We start from the raw sequence: 26,365 nt of genomic DNA on the forward strand, positions 1-26,365 counted from the left end.
TAGTCCCCTAATGCGTGCTTGAAGACTTTTATAGAATCTAAGATTAAAGAATGTACTTCTTGAATCCTGGAAGCCTTGAAATCCAGCTCTCCCTTCAATAGGCAACTTATAGAATGCTTCTTTAAAATGTAACCCATAACAGTCTCTATTCAAAATATCAGTGACCTCTGAGGGGCAATGAAGCTTTGATCCCAAAACTCCAACCTCAGGTATGGAACCAAAAAAATCAAAAGTAGTCGTTGATTTCTGCTAAGAGTATAGCAAAGTGAAAAGATTGCATTACCCCTGAGATCCATGTTCCCAGTCTCTCCTCACATCAGTGATCCTCACATCCTGTCCAACCATCAAAGGCAACCTGGCCTTTTTCATTCTGTGCCTGGCCCCTCTGGCCTTTCACTTACCAGCGAGACAGGAAGGAAGAAACACGATTTGAAAAATCTGCTGACAAATTTGAGCATGAGGTAACTTGTGAACTCTTGGGTAGAAAGTGAGCAGATTTAAGTACCTAGAAGCTTTTCTTTGAATGATCTGTGGAAGGACCGTCCCTCCTCTCGTGTGTGAAGCCCTGATCTTGCCCACCGGTACCATTTTATAATTGCTTGACAAAGGGTCCTGAACGACTTGAAATTCGGTGCCTTTTTTCCAGTCTATAGGAGAATATCCCAGAGGTCCAGAATCTCCACCAATGCCTTGATTAGATCCAGAAAATATCCCTGTCCCCAACAAGACACAAACCACACATTGTTCACTTTCTTCTCTTTTCAGGGAGAAAACACTTAGCTTTGTTTCTGCATGAGTGGTTGGCCTTCTGCCTAGCACAAATTATGTAGAACTCTCTAGGAGCTGACCCTCTTTCTTGAATGAAGACATAGATGCAGTTTGTGTATACTTGCCATGTGTACATACACTTGTAGAAACATAAGTTTTCATTTACCTTGAGGAATACCTACCACTATTACTGAGTTATAAGGTATGTGGATGTGCATTTGCCATCTTGATAAAGCTTGGTGCTATCATTTGCTTCCTCAGAGAGCATTAGAATGGCACTGACTCAAAAATTTAAAAAAGGGGTGCCTGGGTGGCTCAGTCAGTTAAGTGTCCAGCTTCGGCTCAGGTCATGATCTCGCGGTTCATGGGTTTGAGCCCCACATCGGGCTCTGTGCTGACAGCTAGCTCAGAGCCTGGAGCCTGCTTCAGATTCTGTATCTCCCTCTCTCTCTGACCCTCCCCTGCTCACACTGTCTCTCTCTGTCTCTCAAAAATAAATAAAAAACATTTAAAAATTTTTTTAATTAAAAAAAATACCAAAAACAAAAGTACCAAAATCGTATGTTTGGTCAAACATACGATTACACGCACCTGGCACATGGCTGCATCTGTGCAGCCCATTTTAGAAGACTCCATGTTGTCATTTTGTTCAGAACGATTTATTTCTCTGAATGGAATTAAATACTGTAAGTCTCCTGACGCTCTTGCTCGCAGCTAGTGGAAAAACACAAGGGTGGAACTCTGTGTTTCCCAGAGGCGCTGGGTAGCATTTGAGCAGCAGCCCGGGCTTTGTAGCAGCTTTATGAATCTTCTTTTTGTTGTTGTTTTCTGTTTGCAGATTTTATTCCTCACCGTACAGTATTGCAACCAACCGCATGATTCCACAGACATCTCTCACGCCATTCATTGCTGCTTCCCCTGTCTCCACATACCAGGTATGTCCGACTTACCCGCACCTGAGGAAGCGTCTTTCAGGCCAGTGGACCATGTAAAGGCGAAAGGGAACACAATAGAATTTTTCTTTTAATTGTCCTCAGACACTTCAGTCAGACCTTAAAGTAATAACCCTCAAGGTTTCGCCTACACTCTGAAGGGCTCGATCGCATCTACCCGGAGTCCACTGTGCTCTTCATTCTTTCTGCTGAGTTTTTGTGATTAGACTCCTTTCCAGCCAACATGAGTGCAGCCTTCTTGCCGCTGAGAACTTACTTTGTTGGTTGTCTGGTATTTGGGTTGTCACGTTCCCTATTGTGTCTTTGCTACAAGCACATGTCTGGCATTCCCCTCACTCCCTCCAGGATATTTTACCGTGGTCATCTCATTTTGTCACAGTTGTCCTGTGTGTCCGTGAAAAGCCACATGGACCGATGTTAAATCATGGTCCCTAAGAAATGGGGAGGTCTATCCAAGTGGTAAAACGTGATTCCTGCTTCCTGCTCTTACTTCATTCTCAGTCCCAAAGAGGTCAGGAGAGACCTCACGGGTTCCACATGTCGAAAACCAAAAAAATCCAAGACTCAGTGTGCGTCCTAACGCAGATGTTGTAGCGAGTTAATTCTAAGTACACAGGTGGATGAGAATAGTCAAACTTCTCCCTCCAAAACTACTCCTTGTCTTTTTCCTTTGAGTCCCAAATGTGCTATCACTCCCTGCTTCTCTGTGCCTCACATTGTTCTTCAGATAATTCTAATTCTGATTAGACAGTGCCTATAGATGCTACCTATAGGGGGTATCTAAGGGTTACCTTTTAAAACTTTGGACAGAGAAAGAGTGTGAGAGAGTGTACGTGCGTGCTGCATGTGTCTGTATTTTGCAGATGGTGGGATGGATGCTTCACAACGGGTCAAACTGTAATGTTGCTGACTGCTACTAATTCAGTGAAGTTTCACCTTATTCAACCATTACATCCTTCATTTCAGGGTGTCCCAGCTGTCAGAGCATCAGACGTGAGACTCTATACATTTTTCCTTAACTGATTCCCCCCGAAGCGGATCATTTTCATTCTTTTTCTGCACTTAGATTCTTGATACATGTCGGCGGATAAATGGAATAGACTTGCATGTGAATTGCACTAGAGGTCTCGGAATGGATGATTTCTTAATTGCTTTTCCTCGGGACCCATGAGGCTACGTGCAGGTGCTGTTCAGTTTTTGTTTTTCCTGCAGCCTGCCTGGTTGTAATGTGTGTTTTTGTGTGGGGGGGTTTTTTTTTACCCATTTTTTTTTCTAATCCTGGCCTATGTTTCAGCCAAGACCACCCACTGAGCCCCAGTGTAGAGCACTTTGGCGACATGAATAAAATATCCAGAGAAAAGTGATTTCACTTGGGAGGGCTCATAAGTGGAATTTAACTCTAGCTCCTTTTTTCTCCTAAAAGGAATCAGAGCAATTTCCTATGTTGTTGACTCTCGCCTTTCACCACTTTCTTTTTTTTTTTTTAACCTAAAGTGCATTGGCGCTTTTGTTAGTGTGAGTATATTGAAAACAAAGTCTTACAGGATTCTCTATGTGACAATCCTGACTTTCTCATTTGGCTGACAAGGCACATTTCAGAACAGTTGATTGGCTCAGATTCTCATTTTGATTTGCCATACCAGTTACCATGAAAGAAAAAAAGCACAAACTCGAGGTTAACCCAAAGCATTCCCCCAAATTTCTGATTGATCTCTTTTAATTCTTCCCGCAACTTTCACCACTGAGATTTATTTCCAAGATGGGATCACTTGAAACTTTGAAATTAGAACGAATGAAAGAAAATGAGGAAATTTTAGCTGTCAACTCTTTGTTGCTGGCTTCATATCCCTGGGAGTTGACCCCAGAGTAGGAGGTCACTGAGGTGTCCTCAGTCGCTAGCCTCTAACACCAACCTCAAGATATGCGCCAAGGCCCAGCCTGGTCCCCATGGGCACAGCAGCAAGCACCGATGAAGTAGGAGTTTGCTTTATATTTTACTATGTTTTGGTAATCAGGTCCAAGAGGTTCCTTTCTATCCTCAGTTCTGAGCACTAATTAGCTGTCAGATGGATTCCACTTTCTTATGACCTAGCGTGACTCCACTGAACGCAAGAACCAAGTTCTCTCTGTGATTGCTTTGTGCTAATAAATGCTGTTTGATGCATAGGTCCAGAGTACTTCATGGATGCCTCATCCGCCATACGTTATGCAACCAACAGTAAGTGTTCTCAGTCACCTGAGGCTAAATATTTCTATTCTCCAAGTGCAAGCTTTTGTAATGCATAGAAGCTTTGGGGTAAAGCTTTTGGTAGATATCACACCTCTTTCAGGCAGCCATATTTTCCAGATGAAAAGCTGTTCCTGAAATTCTACAAAAGCATGTACAATGGATAGATAGGGTTAGAGAGAGAGATGAGAGAAAGAGAGAGATAGAGATGACAGAGGCAGAGAGAGAAGACTGAGAGACGAGAGAGAACAAACTTCATTAGAGGAAATAGTCAACCTCCTAAGCTGATGTCTACCATTTGTTATGAATGGGGAAATTCTGCTTCACACAGGAATTCTGAACTCTGGACAATTAAATCCATTATTAGAAGAAAGCCTTTCTGTTTTCCTTCTCTTTTGATGTTTTGTTCTCTTTGGATGCTGTTTGGGGGCAATTTTTAGTATCATGGTCAAGTGATCGCTCAAAGCAATATATTTGAAAACGAAGATAGTTGTCTACTAAAAAGTGGAGATATAGAGATAGAAAGCAAGGTTGTTAGATACTTTTTTAAAAATATTAACTAACTAGAGTCATTCTTTTCTTTAATGGAAAAAAACCTCTTCTAAAAATACTCAAACTCTATTTTCTGCTTGCTATATTTCCCATTTTGTGGCACAATAGTACAGCAGCCCCAAGGGAAAACATTACATATTTCATTCAACTCTGGACTGAAGGCTAATGATTCCATTTGTCTTTGTCTAGGTCTTCCAGGTTTTCTATCTCTGTAAAAGTATCAGATCACATGATTTCAATAGCAATATATTCATGAGAATGGGAAGGAGGGGATAGAGCATGAGATAGGAAGTTGTGTGATAGGGTCTGTGTTGTATCTGTGCCTTTTTTCCTTTTCTGTCACTATATTAACAGGGATATTGGAAGGATCAAGTGAGAGTATATATGAAAATAGTTTTTAAAATATAAAATGCTATATATTGTTATTGCCATTATCCATCTTGTATGAGTTGTACAAAGATGAAGCACTGCTACATTTTAGCCCATTTAAAAGCTAAATATAAATAAGGTAACACACATTAAAGGTCATGGAACTAAATCAACAGGCATCCATTTGTTGGATTCAAAGAATCATAGCACCTGGTTTTCATATCTGAGCTTTATCCATTTTTTAAATAAGAAACATTCCATATTGCTCCTAATGTTTTGATAGTTTGTTTTTTACTTAAAGAATAAAATATATATAACTTAATACAGCAGAACTTTAGACAATATTTTGCAAATCCTTTTATTGACTTTAATCTACACCCCTTGGGGGCTACCTAAGTTCATTTGGTCTATGTTCTGTAAATCATACCAGCAAACAATCCAGGGTACACTTTCATATCTAAGTCATGAGATAAAATTCAAAATACATTGCCAAACCAATGTATAGCATAGATTGAGCCAATACAGGACAAGGGAAGAAGTTCTGCCAAGTTCTAAAGTGGAGACTTTCTAGAAGGAAACAGCTACCTTCTAAAAAGTCACATGTTCATCTACAGGGTGCTAATGCTGGCTTAGTCCTCACACTGAGGTGAAGGACCATCTGGTAAAATCCAAATATTTCTCCAGATGTCTAAATGTGTAAGATTCTACAAGTACTTCTAAAACTATCAGTAGAAAGGAAGGTGTTTGTATGTATCTTTATTTCAACTGTCACTCAGGGCCTCAGCAAAATTTTTCTTCCCTTTGTCCTCCATCCCAACATGGCCTCAGCCCCAGTTTTGGATGTATTATTTCTCATACATCTTCTTCCAGAAATAAGGGTGTGTGTGCATGTGTGCGGGTGTGTGTGGGTGTGAATTTATCCCCTTAGATATTTCTTGTTATGGCTACTGTTCCCGTAACTAGACAGTGCATCACATTTGTGTTTAGGTCACTTGGTTTAAAATGCAATGTTTGTGACCAGGGCAGATTCCTGGAAAAAGGAGTGCCTGGGCCACCCACCACTTTGTTGTCTTTAATATGGAAAAATTGGCTAAACAGTGTCATGGAAACAGAGTTTGTGCCAGCAGTCTTTTCCCAGTCACAGTCTCACTAGTTGTCTATAAATAACCTTACCCAACCAGTCTTAGTCTCATCATCAAAATGGGGGTTAACATCACTGATTGATACCAAATAAAAAAATACTTAAGCAATCTAAGGCAGAAAACAAAATACTTGGATCTTAAATGAATGAATGAATGAATGAATGAATGACTTGAGGATAGCATGAGTTCTTGGTAAGGGTCTTTGAGATAGGAAACCTTTCTCTATTATGGAACTCTGGCCAATAAAACTTTGTTAGCTGCAGTATCCTCATCTGTAATATAGACATACTAATGCCTAAATAATTATGTACTATGTTTATTAAAGGGAAAATGTATTAAAGTTCCTAAATTGTGTCCAGCAAATAGCAAACACTCAGCGAATTACTATTATTATTATTTAGTTATAGGAGTACAGTGCACATTATACTTTAGATGAGCCGAATTATATAAAATGAGAGTTGGTACAGGAAGAAAGTTGAGAATAAGCAATAATCACTTGTTTCTACTACATTTTTACTATTTATTTAACTTACTTTGCTAATGAGCTTTTGGAGATAGCCTGTATGGCTATAAATTGCTTAGATTGGTACTTATTTCATTTACTTACTAAACTATTCAATACTTAATATTAAGAAAAAGGCCTAATGGGTACCCCCTTTCTGTCCGTAACTGGAACCTACTTTACAAATAAATTCAAGGTGTCAATATCTACATATCTTAAATATGTTGCCCACAATTATGATTTGCTTATAACTTTTATCCTTGTTCATGTTTTCTCCTCCGCCATTTTGAGAAAATCTCATGTATCAGCTCAACATGTAAGCATCTTTCTCCCCTTCACGGTGAATGCAAACTGACTCCTACAATGGAGTTCTCTTTCATGTTTGGTTCAAAGGACTCCAAGATTTCAACCAGTCTCCAAAGAGACTTCTGGAAAGTCTTCAAGTAGAACACTGTGGTCTTTACCAGGATGAATAGTTAAAATGGGGGGAAGGGGAGGAGACAGGTAATAATTAGTGAGAGCGAAATGAAATGATGGAAAGGAGGAAAAGGAGACAAGGAACAGAGAAGAACAGAAAGCATAAGCATGAAATTGTAGTGTGCCATTTAAGTTGGTTTCCTTAGAGATTTAAAGTGCTAAGTTGTGTGTTATATACTTTTTTGTAGATTTGGAAAAAGATTCTGAGACATCTTTCACTCTTAAGGAAGAGGGGATAAACGTCTCCTTGACTGTGTTATTACCATCCCACCAGGACTTATGCCAGAAAAGGTTCTCTGTCAGTTAGTGGACTCTGGGACCTTACTGAGTCCCCTGGAAACTTGCCAAACCCCACTAAAGACAGCAAGAGCATTTCTGTTCACACTTTGTCATTGTTCCCCACAACACACACAAGAGAATGCACTGTTGGACGAGATTAGGAATCACTTTTTGCTGTGAAGCAGTAAAAATGCTGACTTTGTCAGTGCAATCGGTTATTCGTAGCTGCTTCTCAGTGCAGAGATCTGTACTGTACTCTGAAACTCCCCGTCACACTGACAGAGTTTTAATAGATGATGGATTGCCCCAAATATCTACTCTGCATAGCATCATGTGGCATTGGAATCTTATATGAATGCACAATTGAAATTCCTGTGTTGCAATACATCGGATATTTTGTTAAATCTGTGCTGACAAGGAGAAAGGATTATAGTTCCCAAGAAGAAGCATAGTCCTACTCCCTTAAATTGTATTTAGACTCATTTGAATCATAAATCTTCTGTTCTTCATATAGTTAGCATTATTTTCTCTCAAGGAGAAAGGTCAGCTTTCATTTTTACTTAATTACAAATTGGTTATCTAATTACAGCATTCTAAGAAATGCAAGATGTCCCATTGACTCATTGGATGATTTGTGGCCATGCATGGCTAAATTATGACTTTTATGATTAATAAACTTAAAGTTTATAGCTGAATAAATGTCCCCTCTGCAACAAGGCTGTTCACAAAAGCTCCAGAACATTTGATTTCATCATCCCTTGCCACCAAACAGACCAGGCCTAAGTCTTAATGTTAGAGTTGTATCCTGTAAATCTGTAGTTGTGTTTTCTGTAAAAGCACATCACCTAATATGCACAGAATATCTAAATAATTCGAATTCTGTTCAGAAAGCAAGGTTTTCAGATATTATCCTTTTACTCCAACACTTGAGCTGAGCAAAACTCCTAAATCTCATAGTTTCATTACCAAGTAACAAAGTCAAAATGCTTTTGCTACCAAAGGAGTTAACTTGGTAAATGTATATCTACAGGCCAAATCTTTTTTTTAACTACATAGCAAAATCAAAACAACAGCAACTCTAACCAATATATACTGTTTCTCCTGGAAGAGAATTTAACTTGAATGAGAATAAACTTCCGTTGAATGTCTCCTCCTGTTAAATACACCGCCGGGCGAAAGGGACTCCGAACAAAACCATTTCCACAGAAAGACTCTTAGACTTTAACTATTGTAAAAAAAATAGTGCTTTGCAGTGTTAAATGTAACCTCAAAATTCTACAATACTTTTAGAAAAGGTTAAGAAAAATCTGTTAAACAATGAAATTCCAGGCTTATAGATTATAAGTACGTACAGCATAAAAGACTTTGCACTTAGGACCCCTTCACTCATCAGTTGTACTCTCCAGAAAGAAACCTAGGAAATGAAATTTTATGCCACCGTCCAGTCAATTTTTATGCACATGAAAATCTGTATGTACTTGTGCATAAATGTATTTTTAACATCTATACTAGATCACTGCACAAATATTTTATTGCAACCTGCTTTATTTATTCCCAATAACAGAATGTCCTGGATGTCATTGCATGAGTCACATATGAATCTATGTCATTTTTTTAACACTTCATAATATGCCATTATATAAATGCACTAAAGGGCATTTTAACCAATTTCCTATTCATGGCTCTTTAAGTTGCTTCTAGTACTCACTCATCAACTCAGGACTGTAATATTGAGCATTTGTGAGAAAACCTTCACAGGATAAGTTGCTGGTACCAAAAGTATATGTGTTTTAAGATTGGATATACATTTTTTGTCAAGTTGCACGTCAAGTGAGAGTGTTTGTTTCTCCGGGGCCCCAATTAACACTGGGTATTCTTGAGTTTCAAATACTTGTTGATGTGATAAATAAAGAACAGTGTCTTACTGATATTTTACTATTATTTCTCTGAGTCCTAGTGGAGTTGAGTTGCTTTTCATATCTTTATTGACTAATTTTTCTTTTTCTCTGAGCTCCAAGTTCATCATTTGCTTTTGCTCATTTCTCTTTTGGGATATTGATCTCTTCTTATTTTTAAAAGATCTTATTGCAATTAGTTAATATTGTTATAGATAAGTTAGATATTTTGTTTACTGTTAATTTAATTTTTTGATGTCATCATGCAGAACTTTAGTATTAGGTGTCTAGAATTTACTAGTTTTTCCTTTTGGAACAAGGGTCAACAAACATTTCCAGTAAAGATCCAAACAGTAAATGTTTTCAGTTTTGTGAGCTGAACGCTCTTTCCCACCTAGGCAGTTCTGTGGTTGTAGAGCGAAAGCAGCCATACACAATACATAAATGAATTGGCATGGCTGACTTTCAAAAAACTTATTTACTGAAATAAGTTCTGTATGAACATTTGGTTTATAGACTGTGTTTTGCCAGCCCCTACTTTAGAGCATCTAGACTCCCGTATGAAATGCCTTCTTAAATACAAGATTTAAAACACCATAGGTTAAAAAGAAATAAAACACCATATGTTTTTATTTGTTTAGTGTGGTTTTTTTTTTCAGTTTATTTTTGAGAGAGACAGAGTGTGAGTGGGGCAGGGGCAGAGAGAGAGAGAGGGAGACACAGAATCTGTAGCAGGCTCCCGGCTCTGAGCTGTCAGCACAGAGCCTTACGCGGGGCTTGAACTCATGAACTGTGAGATCATGACCTGAGCCGAAGTCAGATGCTCAACCAACTGAGCCACCCAGGTGCCCTATTTAGTGTTTTTGTGTTGTTGCTTTTTTTTTTTTTTAGTTTAGTAACTTTTTAAAATTTGAGATATAATTAACATATAACATCATATTACCATATGTTTTATTATTGTGTTTATAGCAAATTTTATTTTCAAGTTTTATTACTTTTGGAGTTTATTTTGTAATATGGTATGAAAGTTTTGTCCGACTTTTTTGCCTATATGAGTAACCATTTGTCATAACAACTTCTGCCATATAAATCATCACTGATACCCAATTTTATTCCAATTTTTATCATACAATAAATCTCTTTATGTCTTTGGTGTATTTCTGGACTAAGTTCTGTTCTGTTGATTCACTTTTAGACCACTACTCTAGTATTTGAATTATCACTTTATAAGGCACAACATTATACTTAATCCCCAACAATATTTATTTTTTGTTTCTCCAGAATTTCTCTAGCTATTTGACATTTCCAGATTAACTATAGTAGCCATTTGTCAACTTAAAGAAGTCCACTAAAATTTTGATTGAGATCACTTTGAATTTATATATTAAATAATTGGAAATCTAAAAATATGACTTATTTACACTGAATTCTTCTAAGAACAATGTCTTTCCATTTGATCAATTTCTTATTCCCATCCCCAGCTTTATTGATTAAGGTATAAATGACAAATAAAATTGAAATATTTAAAGTATGTGTTTTTGTGATTCCCTATACCTTGTGGAACTCCCACCATCTAGGGAACTCCCACCATCACATATCCATTATCTCACATATTTATCTTTTGTGTGTGTGAGAGAAAGAGAGCATTTTAGTTCTATTCTCTTAACGATTTTCAATTAGATAATACAATCTTATTAACTAAAAGTCATCACGATATACTTATGTGCTCAGACTTTCTTCATCTTACAGCTTCAAGTTTGTGCCCTTTTACCAACCTCTTCCTGTTTTCCCCAACCCCCAAGCCCCAGCAAACACCGGTTTTTTAAATTATATCTTTCTATGAATTTGGGTTGATTGATTGATTGATGGTATTTATTCATTTTAGATTTCACATGTAAGTGATACTGTGCAGTATTTGTCTTTCTCTGCCAGGCTTATTTCACTTAGCATAAAGCCCTCGAGGTCCATCCATGTTGTCACACATGGCAGGATTTCCTCCTTTCTTATGGATGAATAATATCCCATTGTGTGTGTATACAACATCTTTATCCGTTCATCCACAGACAGACGCTTGGGTTGTTTCCAGATCTTGGCTATTGTGAATAATACTGCAATGAACATGGGCCTGCACATCTCTTTTGGGGATTCTGCTTTCATTTTCTTGAATGTATACCCAGAAGTGGGGTATCTGGATCGTATGTGATTCTATTTTTTTTTTTTTTGGAGGAATCTTCAAACTGTTCTCACTAGTGGCTGCATCAATTTATATTCCCACCAACAGGGCACAAAGGATTCTTTTCTTTACATGCTTATCAACACTTGTTATCATTTGTCTTTTTCATAATAGTCATTCCGACAGGTGTGAGGTGATATCTCATTGTGGTTTTGATTTGCATTTCCCTAGTCATTAGAGATGTTGAGCACCTTTGTGCCTGCTGGGCATTTGTATTCTTCTGTGGGAAAATGTCCATTCAGTTCCTCTACCCATTTTAAAAATTGAATTGTTGCTTTTTCACTATTGAGATGAGTTTTTTGTATGCTTTGGATATTATATGTTTGGATATATGATATGTAAATATCTTCCCCATTACAAGTTGTCTTTTCATTTTGTTGTTGGTTTCCTTTATTGTGCAGAAGTGATTTAGTTAGATGGAGTCCCATGTTTATTTTTGCTTTTTTCCCCCTATTTTGGTGTCAAGACCCATTTCCAAAACCAAGGTCAAAGAGCTTACCTCTTATGGTTTTTTTCTGGGAGTTTTACAGTTTCAGGTTATTTCAAGTCTTGAATCCAATTTGGGTTGATTTTTGTGTATGGTGAAAGGTAGGGATCCAGTTTCATTATTTTTAATGTAGCTGTCCAGTTTGGACAACACTATTTATTGAAGACTTTTCCCCATTGTATATTCTTGGCAACTTCCTTGGAAATTACTGACCATATATTCATGGCTTTATTTCTGGGTTCTCTATTCTGTCCTATTGATCTGCATCTGTTTTTATGCCAGACCAACACGGTTTTAATTACTATAGCTTTGTAATAATAGTGTGAAGTCAGAAAATGTATGTCTACAGCTTTATTCCTTTTTCTCAAGGTTGGTTTAGTCCATTCAGTTCCTCTACAGGATTATTTGCTCTATTTCTATTTTTAAAATTCCACTGGGATTTTGATAGGGATCGCACTGAATTGGTAGACTGCTTTGGTAGTATGGACATTTTAACAATATTAATTCTTCCAATTCATGATCATGGAATAATGTGGCATTTATTTGTGTCTTCTTCAATTTATTGCATCCCTGGTTAAATGTATTCCTAGGTAAAATTATTATTTTTGATAAAGTTGTAAATGGAGTTGTTTTCTTAATTTCTATTTCTCATAGTTTGTAGTTAGTATACAGAAATGAATGCAAATGATTTTTGTATGTTGATTTTGTATACTGCAACTTTACTGAATTTATTATTCTTAACAGTTTTGGTACAGTCATTAGGGTTTTCATAATATCATGCCATGAGCAAATAGAGGATTTTACATCTTACTTTCCAGTTCAGATGTCTTTTATTTTTCTTGCCTAATTGCTCTAGCTAGGACTTTCAGTACTGTGTAGAATAAAAGTGACGAAAATGAGCATCCTTACCTTACGTTTGATCTTAGAGGAAAAGCTTCTGGCTTTTCACTGTTAAATATTATGTTAGCTGTGGGCTTCTTCTATATGATTTCCTTTAAACCTGATTGGTTGAAAGTTGTTTTTTTTATCATGAATGGATGCTAAATTTTGTCAAATACTTTTTCTGTGTCTGTTGAGATGATCATCTGATTTTGATCCTTATTTTGTTAATGGGATATTAACACATTGTGAATGTGATATTGATTTGCAGATAATTGAACCATCCTTGTGTTTGCATCCCTGAAATAAATCCCATTTGACCATGGCATATGATCCTTTTAATATATTGTTAGATTTGGCTAATACTTCCTGGGAATTTTTGAATCTGTGTTCATCAGGGATATGGCCTGTATTTTTTTTCTTGTAATGTCCTTGTCTGGTATGGTGTTGAGGTAATGCTGGCCTTGTAAAATGAGTATGGAAGTGTTCTTTCCTCTTCTCATTTTTGGAAATAGTTTAGGAAAGATTGGTATTAAATCTTCTTTAAATGGGTGGTAGATTTCACCAGCAAAGTCATATGGATTTGGACTTTTGTTTGTTGGAAGGCTTTGATTACAGAATCATCCTCCTTACTAAAAATTTGTCTATTCAGATTTTCTAATTCTTGTTTCAGTCTTGATTGGAATGAATGTTTCTAGGAACTTATCATTTCTTTTAGGTTGTCCAATTATTTTTTGGTGTGTAATTGATCATGGCAGTCTCTTATGATCTTTGGTATTTGTATAGTATCAATTGTGATGTCTCTCTTTTCCTTTCTAATTTTATTTGTTTGAGTCCTCTCTCTTTTTTCTTGGTAAATCTAGCTAAAGGTTTGTCTATTTTGTTTATCTGTTTAAAAAACCAGCTCTTTGTTTCATTGATCTTTTCTGTTGTCTTTATAGTCTATATTTAATTTATTTCTGCTCTGATTTTTGTTATTTTCTTCCTTCTTCAAACTTTGAGCTTTGTGCTTTTTCTGCTTCCTTGAGGTGTAAAGGCAGGTTCTTTATTCCAGCTCTTTCTTTTTTCTTAGTTTAGGGATTTATCTCTTTGAACTTGATTCTTAGAACTAACTACTTTTGCCGCATCTTATAAGTTTTGGTATGCTGTATGTTCTTCATTTGTCTCAAGATATTTTTTATTTCTCTGTTGATTTCTTCTTGGATTCATTTTTGTTTAGTAGCATGTTTTTAAATCAAGAATTATTTTATATCTTTTGCATCCCTTAATAGAGTAGTAAATTTTCACCCATATATGCTTTTTACATTTCTCAAGTGTTTTATTTGGCATTTCAATATTTTTGTTACTATAGTTATGACAATTTTAAATTGCATTTTCTTATTTTTCATTTTGGTATATAGAAAAATAACCCATTTTTGCATTCTAATATTATTAATTTAAATTAAAAACATCTTTTAGTTATTTAAAAACATTATTGAAATTTAGAACCTATGCATGAATGAAAACTAGAATATAAAAACACCAATTTTCTCCTACCCAGAGATTCTTCCAGTTAATATTTAATGTATAATTTTCCAGGCTTCTGGCTCTATCTATATTTATATCTATTTATCCATGTAATCTACGCGTATGCATACACACACACACACACACACCCACACACCCCACACACACATGTGTGTGTTATCTTTCACTAAAATAAGATCCACAATACATGCTATTTTTAAACTACAATTTTCAGCTAAGAATCTCCATTTTCTCATGTTAATAATTTTTTTCTTTTCTAATTAAATTTTCTCAAAATCCCCCAAAAAATCATTTATAAAACTAGATTACCTAAATAAGGAAATAATTAATTTTCGCTTATAATATCTGGTTCTTGTGTCCTCTAGTATCTTTTAATCTAGCAGTGTTTGTTTTCTCTTGTGTTTCTGCTTAGTTGTTTGGCAGAGTACCCCACCTTTGAGAAATGTCTACTTGAGTCTAATGGTGCTATCTATCCCATCCTTCTGCCCATATGTGAAATGATTTTATTTCCAACTATTTTTCAGTAGACAATTTCATTGATTCTTGGGTTTCCCAGGCCATCAAAATAATTTTACTTTCCAACTTATTTCAAGTATTTGTGTTTCACAATCCTTTTCCTTGTCTAATTGTATTACAGTGTATTCTTTGAGTGATTCTTTTTTAATATAAATATTTAATTTAATCAATGGTCTTTTGAGAAAATATTGAGTTTATAAAATTCTTATATCAATTTTATTTTATTAATGTATTTATAATTAATTATATTTTAACTAATTTCAGTAAATGCTTCTTAAGGTGGAACCATTCTGCAAATAAACTTCTTGTGGTCATGATAAAGCCTTCTTAAAACCATATACCTCAATTATACTTATTAACATTTTATTTATTATTTAGATGTCAGTCTTTATTGATGAAACTATTAAGTGCTATTATCTTTTAGCTATACTATTTTTGTCAGACTTGAATATCACAATTATAAGGGATTTATAAAAATAATTTAAGAGGATTCCATTTCTCTAAATTCTGGAACAGTTTGAAATATAAATTATGTATAGCTATTTTTAAAGATTTTTTAAAAGACAAATGTGAAGCTATCTTGAGTTTTGGGAAGAGAAACATTTATTCAACCAACCCCCCAAAAATTATTTATTAATGCACTCGGATATGTTCTTAGGAGACTAAAACTATAATGCATTATGCCTTATAAACAGCATGAATCATCATGAAATGCTGTATTAGATTGTAACATAGTTGATAGTTGCTAAGTGATCAAAATAATTATATATTGAAATTGCATGGTCTTAATCAAATTGGCATTGTTAGTTACTCCATAACCAGTTGTTGATCTTTTAGGACACATGTTAAATATTGTACAAACTAAAAATAATCAATCACCAGCTGTGTAAGAAGAACATATTTTAGGCATTAGCATCTTGCAGATCAATAACTTGCAATTTTTAAAAATTTTTGGAAATGAGAGAGAAAGAAAAGAAATAATCCATCCTAAGGCATACAATCTAATTGTGGATATTCAAACAGAGAAGGAAACAAACCATAAGAGACTCTTAAGTACAGAGAACAAATTGAGGGTTGATGGCAGGGGTCAGGGGGGCAGGGGAGAGGGGGAAATGGGTGATGGGCATTGAGGAGGGCAGTTGTTGGGATGAGCACTGGGCGTTGTATGTAAGTGATGACTCATAGGAATCTTCTCTGTAAGCCAAGAGCACGCTGTATGCACTGTATGTTGGCTAACTTGACAGTAAGTTATATTAAAAAAGTTATATTAAAATCTTTCGTGGTTTGCCTTCCTCTTCTCTGTTTGTAACTATTTTCCCCTTCCCCTCCCTCATGGCTTTCTATTAAGTTTCTCAAGATCCACATATGAGTGAAAACATATAATATCTGTCCTTCTCTGACTGACTTATTTCACTCAGCACAGTGCCTTTCACTTCCATCCACATCGCTGAGGGTAGATGGGAGAGTGGGAGAGACGGGAAAGAGGGCGATAGGCATTGAGGAGGGCACTTGTTGGGATGTGCACCGGGTGTTGTACGTAAGCCAATTTGACAGTAAATTATATTCTTAAAAAATATTCTCCATGTAAAAAATTTTTTTAATTAAAAAAATAATATGAAAGTGAATAAATAATAATAAAAATCTGCAGCAGAGAAGGTATTAAGTTTACCAGTTATATAACATTGACAATGACAGTTAAGGACGGCAAAGAACAAAGGTATAAACATGAGTTTAAAGGATGGGTCATGTTCATGGGGTTAAAGGAAAAGAAAGATGACATTTCAGGTGAAAATAACACGCAGTGATATCAAGGGTTGTATTTCAAGTTATTCCAAGGGACCAGGAGGCAAATAGGCTGCATTAAGTGAGGCATTTGTGTTAGAGAATAAGGGAAAGATTTGATTGGAAAGGTAAATTGTCATCTACCGAAGAACAACTTTTTATTAGTCGATCTGGCGCATTTTACTACACATTTTTTATTAATTTGATGGTCCTAATGCTATTGTCTAGAGTCTAGGTTTACTTTGGAGAAAGGCTAAATGATGTCTCTGACACATGTTAAAAAGTCATAATTTCCAGTGAAGTAATAGATGGAACAATCATGAATGGAAAAATATTTAATTTTTTTTGCATTATGAAAATGTTTCACATTACACATGGTCACTGTGCATTAAGTCATTTTCTATCCAGAGAGATAATTTTGGAGGCGATGGTCATCTTTCAAGTAGAGCTTCTGAAAGCTTCTGGGAGAAAATATTGCCTGGTCAATATCCCTGCCTCCTATGCACAAAAGTGGCTAGAATAACTGATGAGCCCGGCTTCTTTTGAAACCTAAATGTGTGCATGTGACCTGTCTTTTGGCATGTGGTTTTATATTATTTTTCTACGGACCTTTAAAAGAAAAGAATGTTTTGTGGAATAATGTGTTACTTTTTTAGAACTGCAGGCACAGCATTCTTAACATTAAGACTGACACAGCTGCTAAGAGAAAAAGTTTCCCTCGTGCATGACCCCCATGTGTCCTCGGAGAGTGTTTAGTCTCTCCATCTCTGCATCTTCAGGACACCAGAATTTGTCAGCCCCTTTGTGAGACTACTGACAACATGACATCCTTAATAGCTATTTGGCATATTAAATATACTTAAATAGAAACACAACGTTGAAGTATCTAATCTAGCGAAGGCTTATTTTCTATGGATTATCTCTAGAGAAAGCAAGCACACAGCTAAAATAAAATCCATGTCAGACTAGATAACAGCAAGTTACCAGGGCAACACAATCATATAGAGATAGGGTAAATCATTTATTTTATAAATGTTGCCAGGGCAACAGAAACTACTTATGAAATCATTGAAGGATTGAGGATGAGGGCGCAGGTAGTCTTCGGAACTATTTGTTCTTTCATAACATATCAGAAGAATACCCGTTCATACCTAAAACCTTCACAGTTACGTGAAATATATAGATATTCATTAAGTAAATGGTCATGAATAGATTCAAATATTGAGAGTATTTTTAAATAGCAAAAGATATTATTCACTATTTCTTGCTTCTCAGAATGTTATTGAGACACTATTTTGCTTTAAAGGTTAACCTTTACTACGACCTAAGAAGCCAGTTATTTCTACCTCAGTGCTATGTTTATAATTTATGATCATGGTTAACATGGTTGATGAGCTTAGATTTTATCAAGCAACCAATTAGGATGTACCAGAGTTGGGGGATAGGGAAGGATAATGTATATTGTAATATAACATATATTATATATGTATGTAATATATGTGTGTATATGTGTAATATGTATATATACACATATGTGTGTGTGTGTGTGTGTGTGTGTGTGTATATGTATAATGTAACCAGGTATGCTTTGGTAAAACATTATTTCACTTTTAGTAACAAATGTCAAAAATCATACAATTTAGAGTAATATTTTTCAAATTACTAACACAAATATGAGTAAAGTGCCTTCAAAGTTTTTTCCTTCTGCTTAAGAGGAATATTTACCAAAGGTAGGACTTATTTTATATATTACATCCCTGTTTCAATATAATTTGCTTCCCCCTTGATCGAAGTTCTGTTAGAAAACAAATATTTACAGGCACCTGAGTGGCTTAGTCGATTAAGTGTTCGACATCCAGTCAGGTCATGATCTCACAGTTCCTGAGTTCGAGCCCCGCATTGGACTCTGCGCTGATAGCTCAGAGCCTGGAGCCTGCTTCGGATTCTGTGTCTCACTGTCACTCTGCCCCTTCCCCATTCATGCTCTGTCTGCATCTCAAAAATAAATTAAAAATGCTAAAAAGATTAAAATAAACAAAACAAATATTTATAATGTATTCAGCTATGGGTAGCAATGAATGTATGTGTAAATTTAAAAAATTAGTGAAAAGGCAGGAATTATTCATTGCTTCAGGGAGTAGAGAATAGGGACAGACTTCTCAGAGGAGGTAACTTCTGAATTTGGTTTTGAAGAAAAAGGGAGTTTTTCAGTCAGATAAGTGTTGAGCATCAGGCAGGATGGGTGTTCTAAGCAAAGCAAACATGAGCTTTCAGCCAGGTCTTTGGTCCATATACCAGGTGTTAATTCTAGTCAGCATTTGAGAGTGCAAGGTATTTGCAGAGGTCACCAAGTGCCTGTGATGCTGTCCCTGCCTAAGCATGGCATCCATGTGCCCGTCAACAGTATGCCACAGAAGGTGTCACTTCATCATGACTTAGAGCTGTTGCGCTCCGGCCCCACCCAACATAGTGTCTTCTAGAGAACTGCCAACATCTCCCACCCAATGTATCCTTTCACAAGCTCTCTACTCAGAACTGAGTGAAATATTCAGGGCATGTTTTATAAGGTTTTTTCTTTTTTTAATTCTAGTCAGTTAACATGCAGTGTAATATTAGCTTCAGGTGTACAATATAGTGATTCAACTCTTCCCTACAACACTCAGTGCTCATCATGACTAGTGTGCTCCTTAATCCTGTTTCAGCCAACCCCCGCCCCCACCTACTCTCTGGTGACCATCAGTCTGTTCTCTATAGTTAAGAGTCTGTTTCTTGGTTTGCCTCCCTCCCTCTCTCTCTCTCTCACTTTTGTTTTATTTCTTAAATTCCACATATGAGTAAAATCACATGGTATTTGTCTTTCTCTGATTAACTTATTTCACTTAGCATTACACTCTGTAGCTCCATCCACGTTGTTGCAAATGACAAGATGTCATTCTTTTTCATGGCTGAATAACATTTCATTGTATACACACACACACTATATATATACATATACACACATATATATACATATATATACACACATATATATACACATACACACACATATATATACACTATATATACACATATTCATACATCTTATTAATCCATTCATCATTTGATATACACTTGGGCTATTTCCATAATTTGGCTATGTAGATAATGCTGCTATAAACGTTGGGGTACATCTGTCCCTTTGAATTAGTATTTTTGTATTGTTTGGATAAATACCTAGTAGAGCAATTGCTGGATCATAGGGTAGTTCTATTTTTAACATTTTGTGGGAACTCCATTCTGTTTTTCAGAGTGGCTGTACCAGTTTGCATCCCCACCCACAGTGCAAGAGGATTCTCCTTTCTCCACATCCTCACTAACACCTCTTGATTCTTATATTGTTAATTTTAGCCCTTCTGACAGATGTGAGGTGATACCTGATTGTGGTTTTGATTTCCCTGATGATTAGTGATGTTGAGCATCTTTTCCTGTGTCTGCTGGCCATCTTTATGTCTTTTTTTTTTAATATTTATTTATTTTTGAGACAGAGAGAGATAGAGCATGAGTGGGGAGGGGCAGAGAGAGAGGGCACAGAATAGGTAGCAGGCTCCAGGCTCTGAGCTGTCAGCACAGAGCCCGATGCGGGGCTCGAACCCACAAACATTGAGATCATGACCTGAGCGAAAGTCAGAAGCTTAACCAACTGAGCCACCCCAGCGCCCCCTGTATGTCTTCTTTGGAAAAAGGTCTATTCATGTCACCTTCCCATTTTTAATTGGATTACTCATTTTTGGGGGGTGTTGAGTTTTATAAGTTCTTTATATATTTTGGATACTAATGCTTAATCAGATAAATCTTTGTAACCATTTTCTCCCATTCTGAAGGTTGCCTTCTGGTTTTGTTGATTGTTTCCTTTGCTGTGCAAAAGTTTTCATTTTGATGAAGTCTTAGTAGGTCTTTGGTTGGTTGGTTGGTTGGTTGGTTGGGTTTTGTGGGTTTTTTCTGAAGTCTTAGTTGTTTATTTTTGCTTTTGTTTCCTTTGCCTCAGGAGACATATCTAGAAAGAACTTTCTATGGCTGGTGTCAAAGAGGTTATTGCCTGTGTTCTCTTCTAGGATTTTTATGGTTTTCAGTCTCACATTTAGGTCTTTAATCCATTTTGGTTGTATTTTGGGGTTTGCTATAAGAAAGTGGTCCAGTTTCATTCTTTTGCATGTTGCTGTCCAGTTTTGCCAACACCATTTGTTGAAGAGACTGTTTTTTTCCATTGGATATTCTTTCCTGCTTTGTCAAAGATTAATTGACTGTATAGTTGTGGGTTCATTTCTGGGTTTTTTACATCATGTGGGTGTCATAAAATAATCATTATAACCTGTGCACTAGGTTAACTTAAACCCAGTTCTCTGAGCATCCCAGCTGGAAGTGGAGTCCCCATCCTCCGAGAGCCCCCAAAATGCTTAGTGTCTTATCACTGGACTTTATCAAATGCTTCATTGTTAGCCTATTCAAACAATAAAGTAAGAGGGCTGACACTCTAAGAAAAAGTACCAGAATTCTCTTATATGGAATCATTGTGGAAGGCATATTCTAATGATATTTTAAAATTTCCTCTTTGGAAATAATTTTAACAGATAATTCATTAATCATGCAAAAAAAAAACCAAGTTAATCAGGTTATATTCATATCATAAACAGATAAATTTAGGTGATATGGATAAGTTGATGATGGATAGATGGATAGATAGATGATAGATAGATAGATAGATGATAGATAGATAGATAGATAGATAGATAGATAGATAGATAGATAGATAATAGATATCTTATCCTGGGGCATATGACTAATTTTTCATTCCCAACTAAAGTATAATTTTATTCTTTGAGATCGTAGCACATAAACTTCACACTTTTTTCTTACAGAGAATAGGTATTAAATAAATATTTATTGGGGAACCTGGTGGCCCAATCAGTTAAGCATCTGATTCTTTATTTCAGGTCAGGTCATAATCTCATGGTTTGTGAGACTGAGCCCCACATCGGGCTCTGGGCTGACAGCATGGAGCCTTCTTGGGATTCTCTCTTTCTCTCTCAAAATAAGTAAACTTAAAAAAATTTAAATAAATATTTGCTGATAGGCTATGCTTAATTGCATTGGCAAAACTTGAGACACTGCAAGCATGCATGGGTTGCTAGACAAGGATGCAGACAAAGGTTTTTAAGAAGGCAAACGTGTGCATCTTCTTTGAACCCAGTCCCAGCATTTAAGGGAAACTGGTGCTGATGTCACATTTGTCATTAAGCCTTGTCACTGACTATCAATAGGTTTGTTTAAAACAACTTAAGAAAATTTCTCTTGCATTCATAGTGTAGAATCTTATTTGCTTTTTAGTTACAGATTTGTTCACATACGCTTAAGCAACTATGTTTTTCACCAGGTATATTTGTTTCCTCGTCTTTACTCTTTTGGGGGAAGTCTGAAAAGGATTGGTGAGCTCTTGATGCCCCCAATGAGGCCCCAGAATACAGTGTTTGTGATATGTTTATGTTGTTATTGGCCATGGTTGATCAATACAGGCAAAAGTAGTGAAGATTATTCTGCCTGTCTCTTCTCCATCCTCCTTTCCTTGTTAAAAAATATGAAAAATCAGATCTGCTTGTTATGATAAGCAGTAACCCTTGTTTTACCATGATTTAGAAAAACACTGTTCATGGAAAGAATAAAAGAACAAATTTAGAATCTTGTACAGTTTGAGATCTGAACAAGTTCAATTCTTCTACCTTCCTGTGTGACCTAATTTTCTCCCAGCAATTCTGTCTTTTTCTTAACATTGATATTCATTTGAATAAAAAAGAAATATACACCCCTTCAGGCCCTAGGAGAATGAGAAATAGGGATTTGTACCTCACTCACTGTTCAAAACCAGCTGATGTTTCTTATGATTAAAGACATACTAAAAAACAGAGGTAAATTAAAGAGGGAACAAATGTCACAGGCAGAGGAAATAAATTCATTAAATGCTTTGCTGTCTATGGGTAGTTTACTACAATAGAATACAGAAATTTTGTCTTGAATTTTTAGAAGCTAAGGCCAAAATGGTTAAAAAGAAAAAAATTATATGTTTCATTCTCTGATAGAAGGAAATATCAGATGACCAGGAGAGGTTTTATGTTTTTGTTTTTGATTTCATTTTCATTTTTGTTTTTTGGCTGATGCTGCTCTATGCTAGGGGGAAAATTATAATAAGATACTATTTCCATTCCTAATGTTTTAGATAGCAGGTACACTTACAGAGGGAGACATTTTCTTCTTGTGGTTATTTCTTAACTCTCAATAAAAACCAAGCAAATGTTAACTTTCAATTTTGTAATGAAATGTCTAGAGTAGCTAAATTAATATTCTTCAAATATGCATGTTTCTTTTTTTTATTTTACTAATGTTTATTTATTTTTGAGAGAGAGAGAGAGAGAGAGAGAGAGAGAGAAACAGGCATGAGTGGGGGAGGGTCAGAAAGAGAGGGAGACAGAATCTGAAGCAGGCTCCAGGCTCTGAGCTGTCAGCACAGAGCCTGACGGAGGTCTCAAACTCACAAACCGTGAAATCATGACCTGAGCTGAAGTTGGACACTTAACCTACTAAGCCACCCAGGCGCCCCAGATATATAAGTTTCTAATGGCCTAGCTTGATCTAACAATGCCACGTAGTAAATCCAGTTGGTTAGCATTGAGGTTGTTTGGCCTTTCAGATTTCCTTAGTCTCAGCCAAGATTTTATACCATCTGACCTACAGTATCATCCAGATAAAGACTGTTGTACCTCTTTATTGAAGGGGCTGCAAGATTGTCCTCAGCTTATGCCAGAGTCTCAAGAATATTTTTCAGAAAAGTCTACACATGTACTCAATTGAAAGTCTGTCGTTCTGTGCCTTTGGAGGGCTTGAGGGGCAAACGTCACCTAAAATATTAGTGATAGGTGTGAGACTGACTGGCCAGCATCACTCAGTGGCCCGTGAAGTATTCATGATTGTTAGCAGTACTAGAGCCTCACCTGTTGCCAAGAGGAGTCAGATGTAAAATATACTCATTGGTAGTAACCTGAACCAGAGATTAGGAATATTTGGTATGGACTATGAGAATTCTGAATAATATCTGCGTAAATCAATTCGGTTTTAGATATAGTAAATACCAAGCCATTATATCTTACAGTAATTACTCGACACATTCATTGGCAGAACCATGTCATCAGCAGAGAAGAGAAAATGTGTCTTCCTGCTGACGTTGGCAGGAAGACATCCAAGGATCTCAGTTGATACTGCACTGCTTATGCAGAATGTTATGAACTCAAAATTTACATGGTGCTTGTCCCTTTTTACATCACTTAATGTAAGTATAACTTCACTGCCCAAAATGGAAGCTACGAACAAACTGGGAAATCTGAAAGCAAATTTCAAGAAAAAGGATTAATCCTTAACCATATTAAAAAGAACACTATTCTTGTTTTTCTTTTTCTTTTAATTCTCATTTAGCACAGAGTAAATCGGCCTAATTATCAGCTTGAGTTCTAAATGATAAAGAGTGCAATCAATGCACTTTAGAACCAGTCCTGTATAACAGCGGTGTATATTAGAAATCAATTCTTATTTTCCTATAAAGATTTTTATCTCTTTAGTCTTGTATCTCAAGTATTTTTAATTAGTAATTAGTAGACTAAAGTCATCATGATGCTAAATTTGTGTTATATGCTACATGCATAAATATTTAGATTCTAATGTCATGCTCCAAAATTATTTTTAGCTTTTTGAAATACATATAGGGAATTTATTTCAAGGAATAGTTTATATTTTACATTGCATGGACAGATACATGTATGTATGTATATAGCTTGGATGGGTACCATGTACATGTTTCTGTCCACATGTGCTGATCTCCACTGTAGATATGGTTTAGCCAAAACGTTGATCTATACTTAAATATAGATATATGTTTATATGAGAATGTTTAAAGTTGCGTTTCTACAATACCAAAGAAGGGGGGCTCTTAACACTGTTGAGATTCATGGTATAAATTAGAACAAAAGGGGAAAGAATAAAGTGTATGAAATTGATTAAATAGAAAAATTGAGCAAGAGGAAGAGAAAGAAAATGGAAGATGCATGTACCAAATATGACTTTAGCAGATTATAGTCTTGAGGGCTAGGAAGAAGCTGATATCCTTAAGCTAAATTAGTATGTGTAAGAGGAGGAATAAATTCAATAGCAGGTACATGGAATTTCTCTTGAGCCTGTTGATTTTACGGAACCAGATAGAGATTTTCAATATATAGCTTGAATTACAGTTTGACATACATCTGTGGCAGCGATAGACTTCAGAGTCATTCATTCCCTTTGGAGAGAATAAATAGCCTTCTAGTGATCCATTTACTTTTAACTAGTAATTACCATGCTTGATCTATGCAATAGCTCTTAAACTTAGGAACAGGAAATAATATGTGTATGACAACATTATATGAAGTGTACTAATCTATGTACACTAAGTCAAGTGCTTGCTTATGCCCCTTGCAAGCAAGATTACTTAGCAACCTAATTATACTTCTGCTTACACCTGTAATTTTAAGGCTAATTATGTATTATATTACATAAGCCATTTTGAATCAGCTGAAGTATATGCACCTGATTTTTCCATTTAGAGAACTGACTATAGTAGTAAATTGGAAAATAGAGATAGATACTTTAAATTCAAAGACATCATAGAGGTCATTTAATCTAATTCCCACTAAAGTTTAGGAGTTGATATAAAGGTTTGAAAACTCATCATATATATTCACACAAAACTGTTTCATTTTACTTCTGCATAACATTTGGGGAAGATATTTTTTCATGGAATCACCTTCCCGCTGGAGCCACCAATCCAGGGTGAGGAAGAGCAACAAAATTTGAAAAGCACAGCAGCAATGCCCCCGTCTGTTACAAACAAATGAAGGAAGCAATCAGCTCCTTGGCCAAGCCTATAAGAACATCCAAAAAGCCTTGTGTATATTTAGATTTATTTATCTCATTGTTAGTCACTGTGAATATAAGAACTCTATAAACCCTAAACCGTTACCACCAGAGGGTTCCCACCACTTGTACAGAATAGGGTGGGCTCTTCATAGTCTTGCAATGTTTTGTTTTGTTTTGTTTCCTTTGCTCTATCAACAGGAATAGATTATTTCAGGCTTTATTTACCCCCCCTCTTGGCACTGGAGGTTTTTAGCTGTACACTACTCTAATGTTATGGCTGATGCTGGTAAGAAGAACCACTTTTACTGATTATAAAAGTATGAGTTCAGAGTGACTGAATGATTCCAGTGATTCAAATGGCCAACTTGAAAAAGCTACGTAAAGGGAACATGAGAGGTAAATTTCTGAAGAACACATTACTTTCCTGTGGGTTCTCCCATGTCCTGAGAATTCTGTGCACACTGCTCCTTGGGGGTTTCTCCCCTTCCTACTCAATGTTGCAAAGAGCAGAAAGTTTAAAATCAGTTTCTTAAGAAACCCTACCAGTATGTCCATATCTCTAGACAAGTGTTAACACATTGGATTGTGGCTCAAAGATGTCTTTTTATAAGATAGATGATAGATAGATAGATAGATAGATAGATAGATAGATAGATAGATAGATAAAATTATTGAAATTGATGAGTGTGGCAGCCAATCCATAAGAGGAAGCCTTTAGTGGAATATTATCTATAATACAACAGGAGCAAATGTTTCCAATGAAAATGTTAATCTGCACCAGCTAATTACTGATACCTGAACCAGTAC

General features: G+C 36.0%; 1 protein-coding gene across 3 annotated transcripts in view; it reads left to right on the top strand.

Annotated features, from left to right (window-relative positions):
* Window positions 1-26,365, top strand: part of RBMS3 (RNA binding motif single stranded interacting protein 3) — a 676,668-nt gene that overhangs the window by 579,450 nt on the left and 70,853 nt on the right. For 2 of the 3 annotated variants that reach the window (XM_029940376.1, XM_029940377.1), the window contains exons 9-10: window positions 1,607-1,703; window positions 3,889-3,939. In XM_029940376.1, coding sequence (XP_029796236.1) covers window positions 1,607-1,703; window positions 3,889-3,939 — 148 coding nt within the window. The remainder of the gene's footprint in view (window positions 1-1,606; window positions 1,704-3,888; window positions 3,940-26,365) is intronic. The other variant, XM_029940379.1, reaches the window with a different exon arrangement.

This window comes from Suricata suricatta, chromosome 5, assembly GCF_006229205.1.
Source record: "Suricata suricatta isolate VVHF042 chromosome 5, meerkat_22Aug2017_6uvM2_HiC, whole genome shotgun sequence".
Taxonomy (NCBI): Eukaryota; Metazoa; Chordata; class Mammalia; order Carnivora; family Herpestidae; genus Suricata; species Suricata suricatta.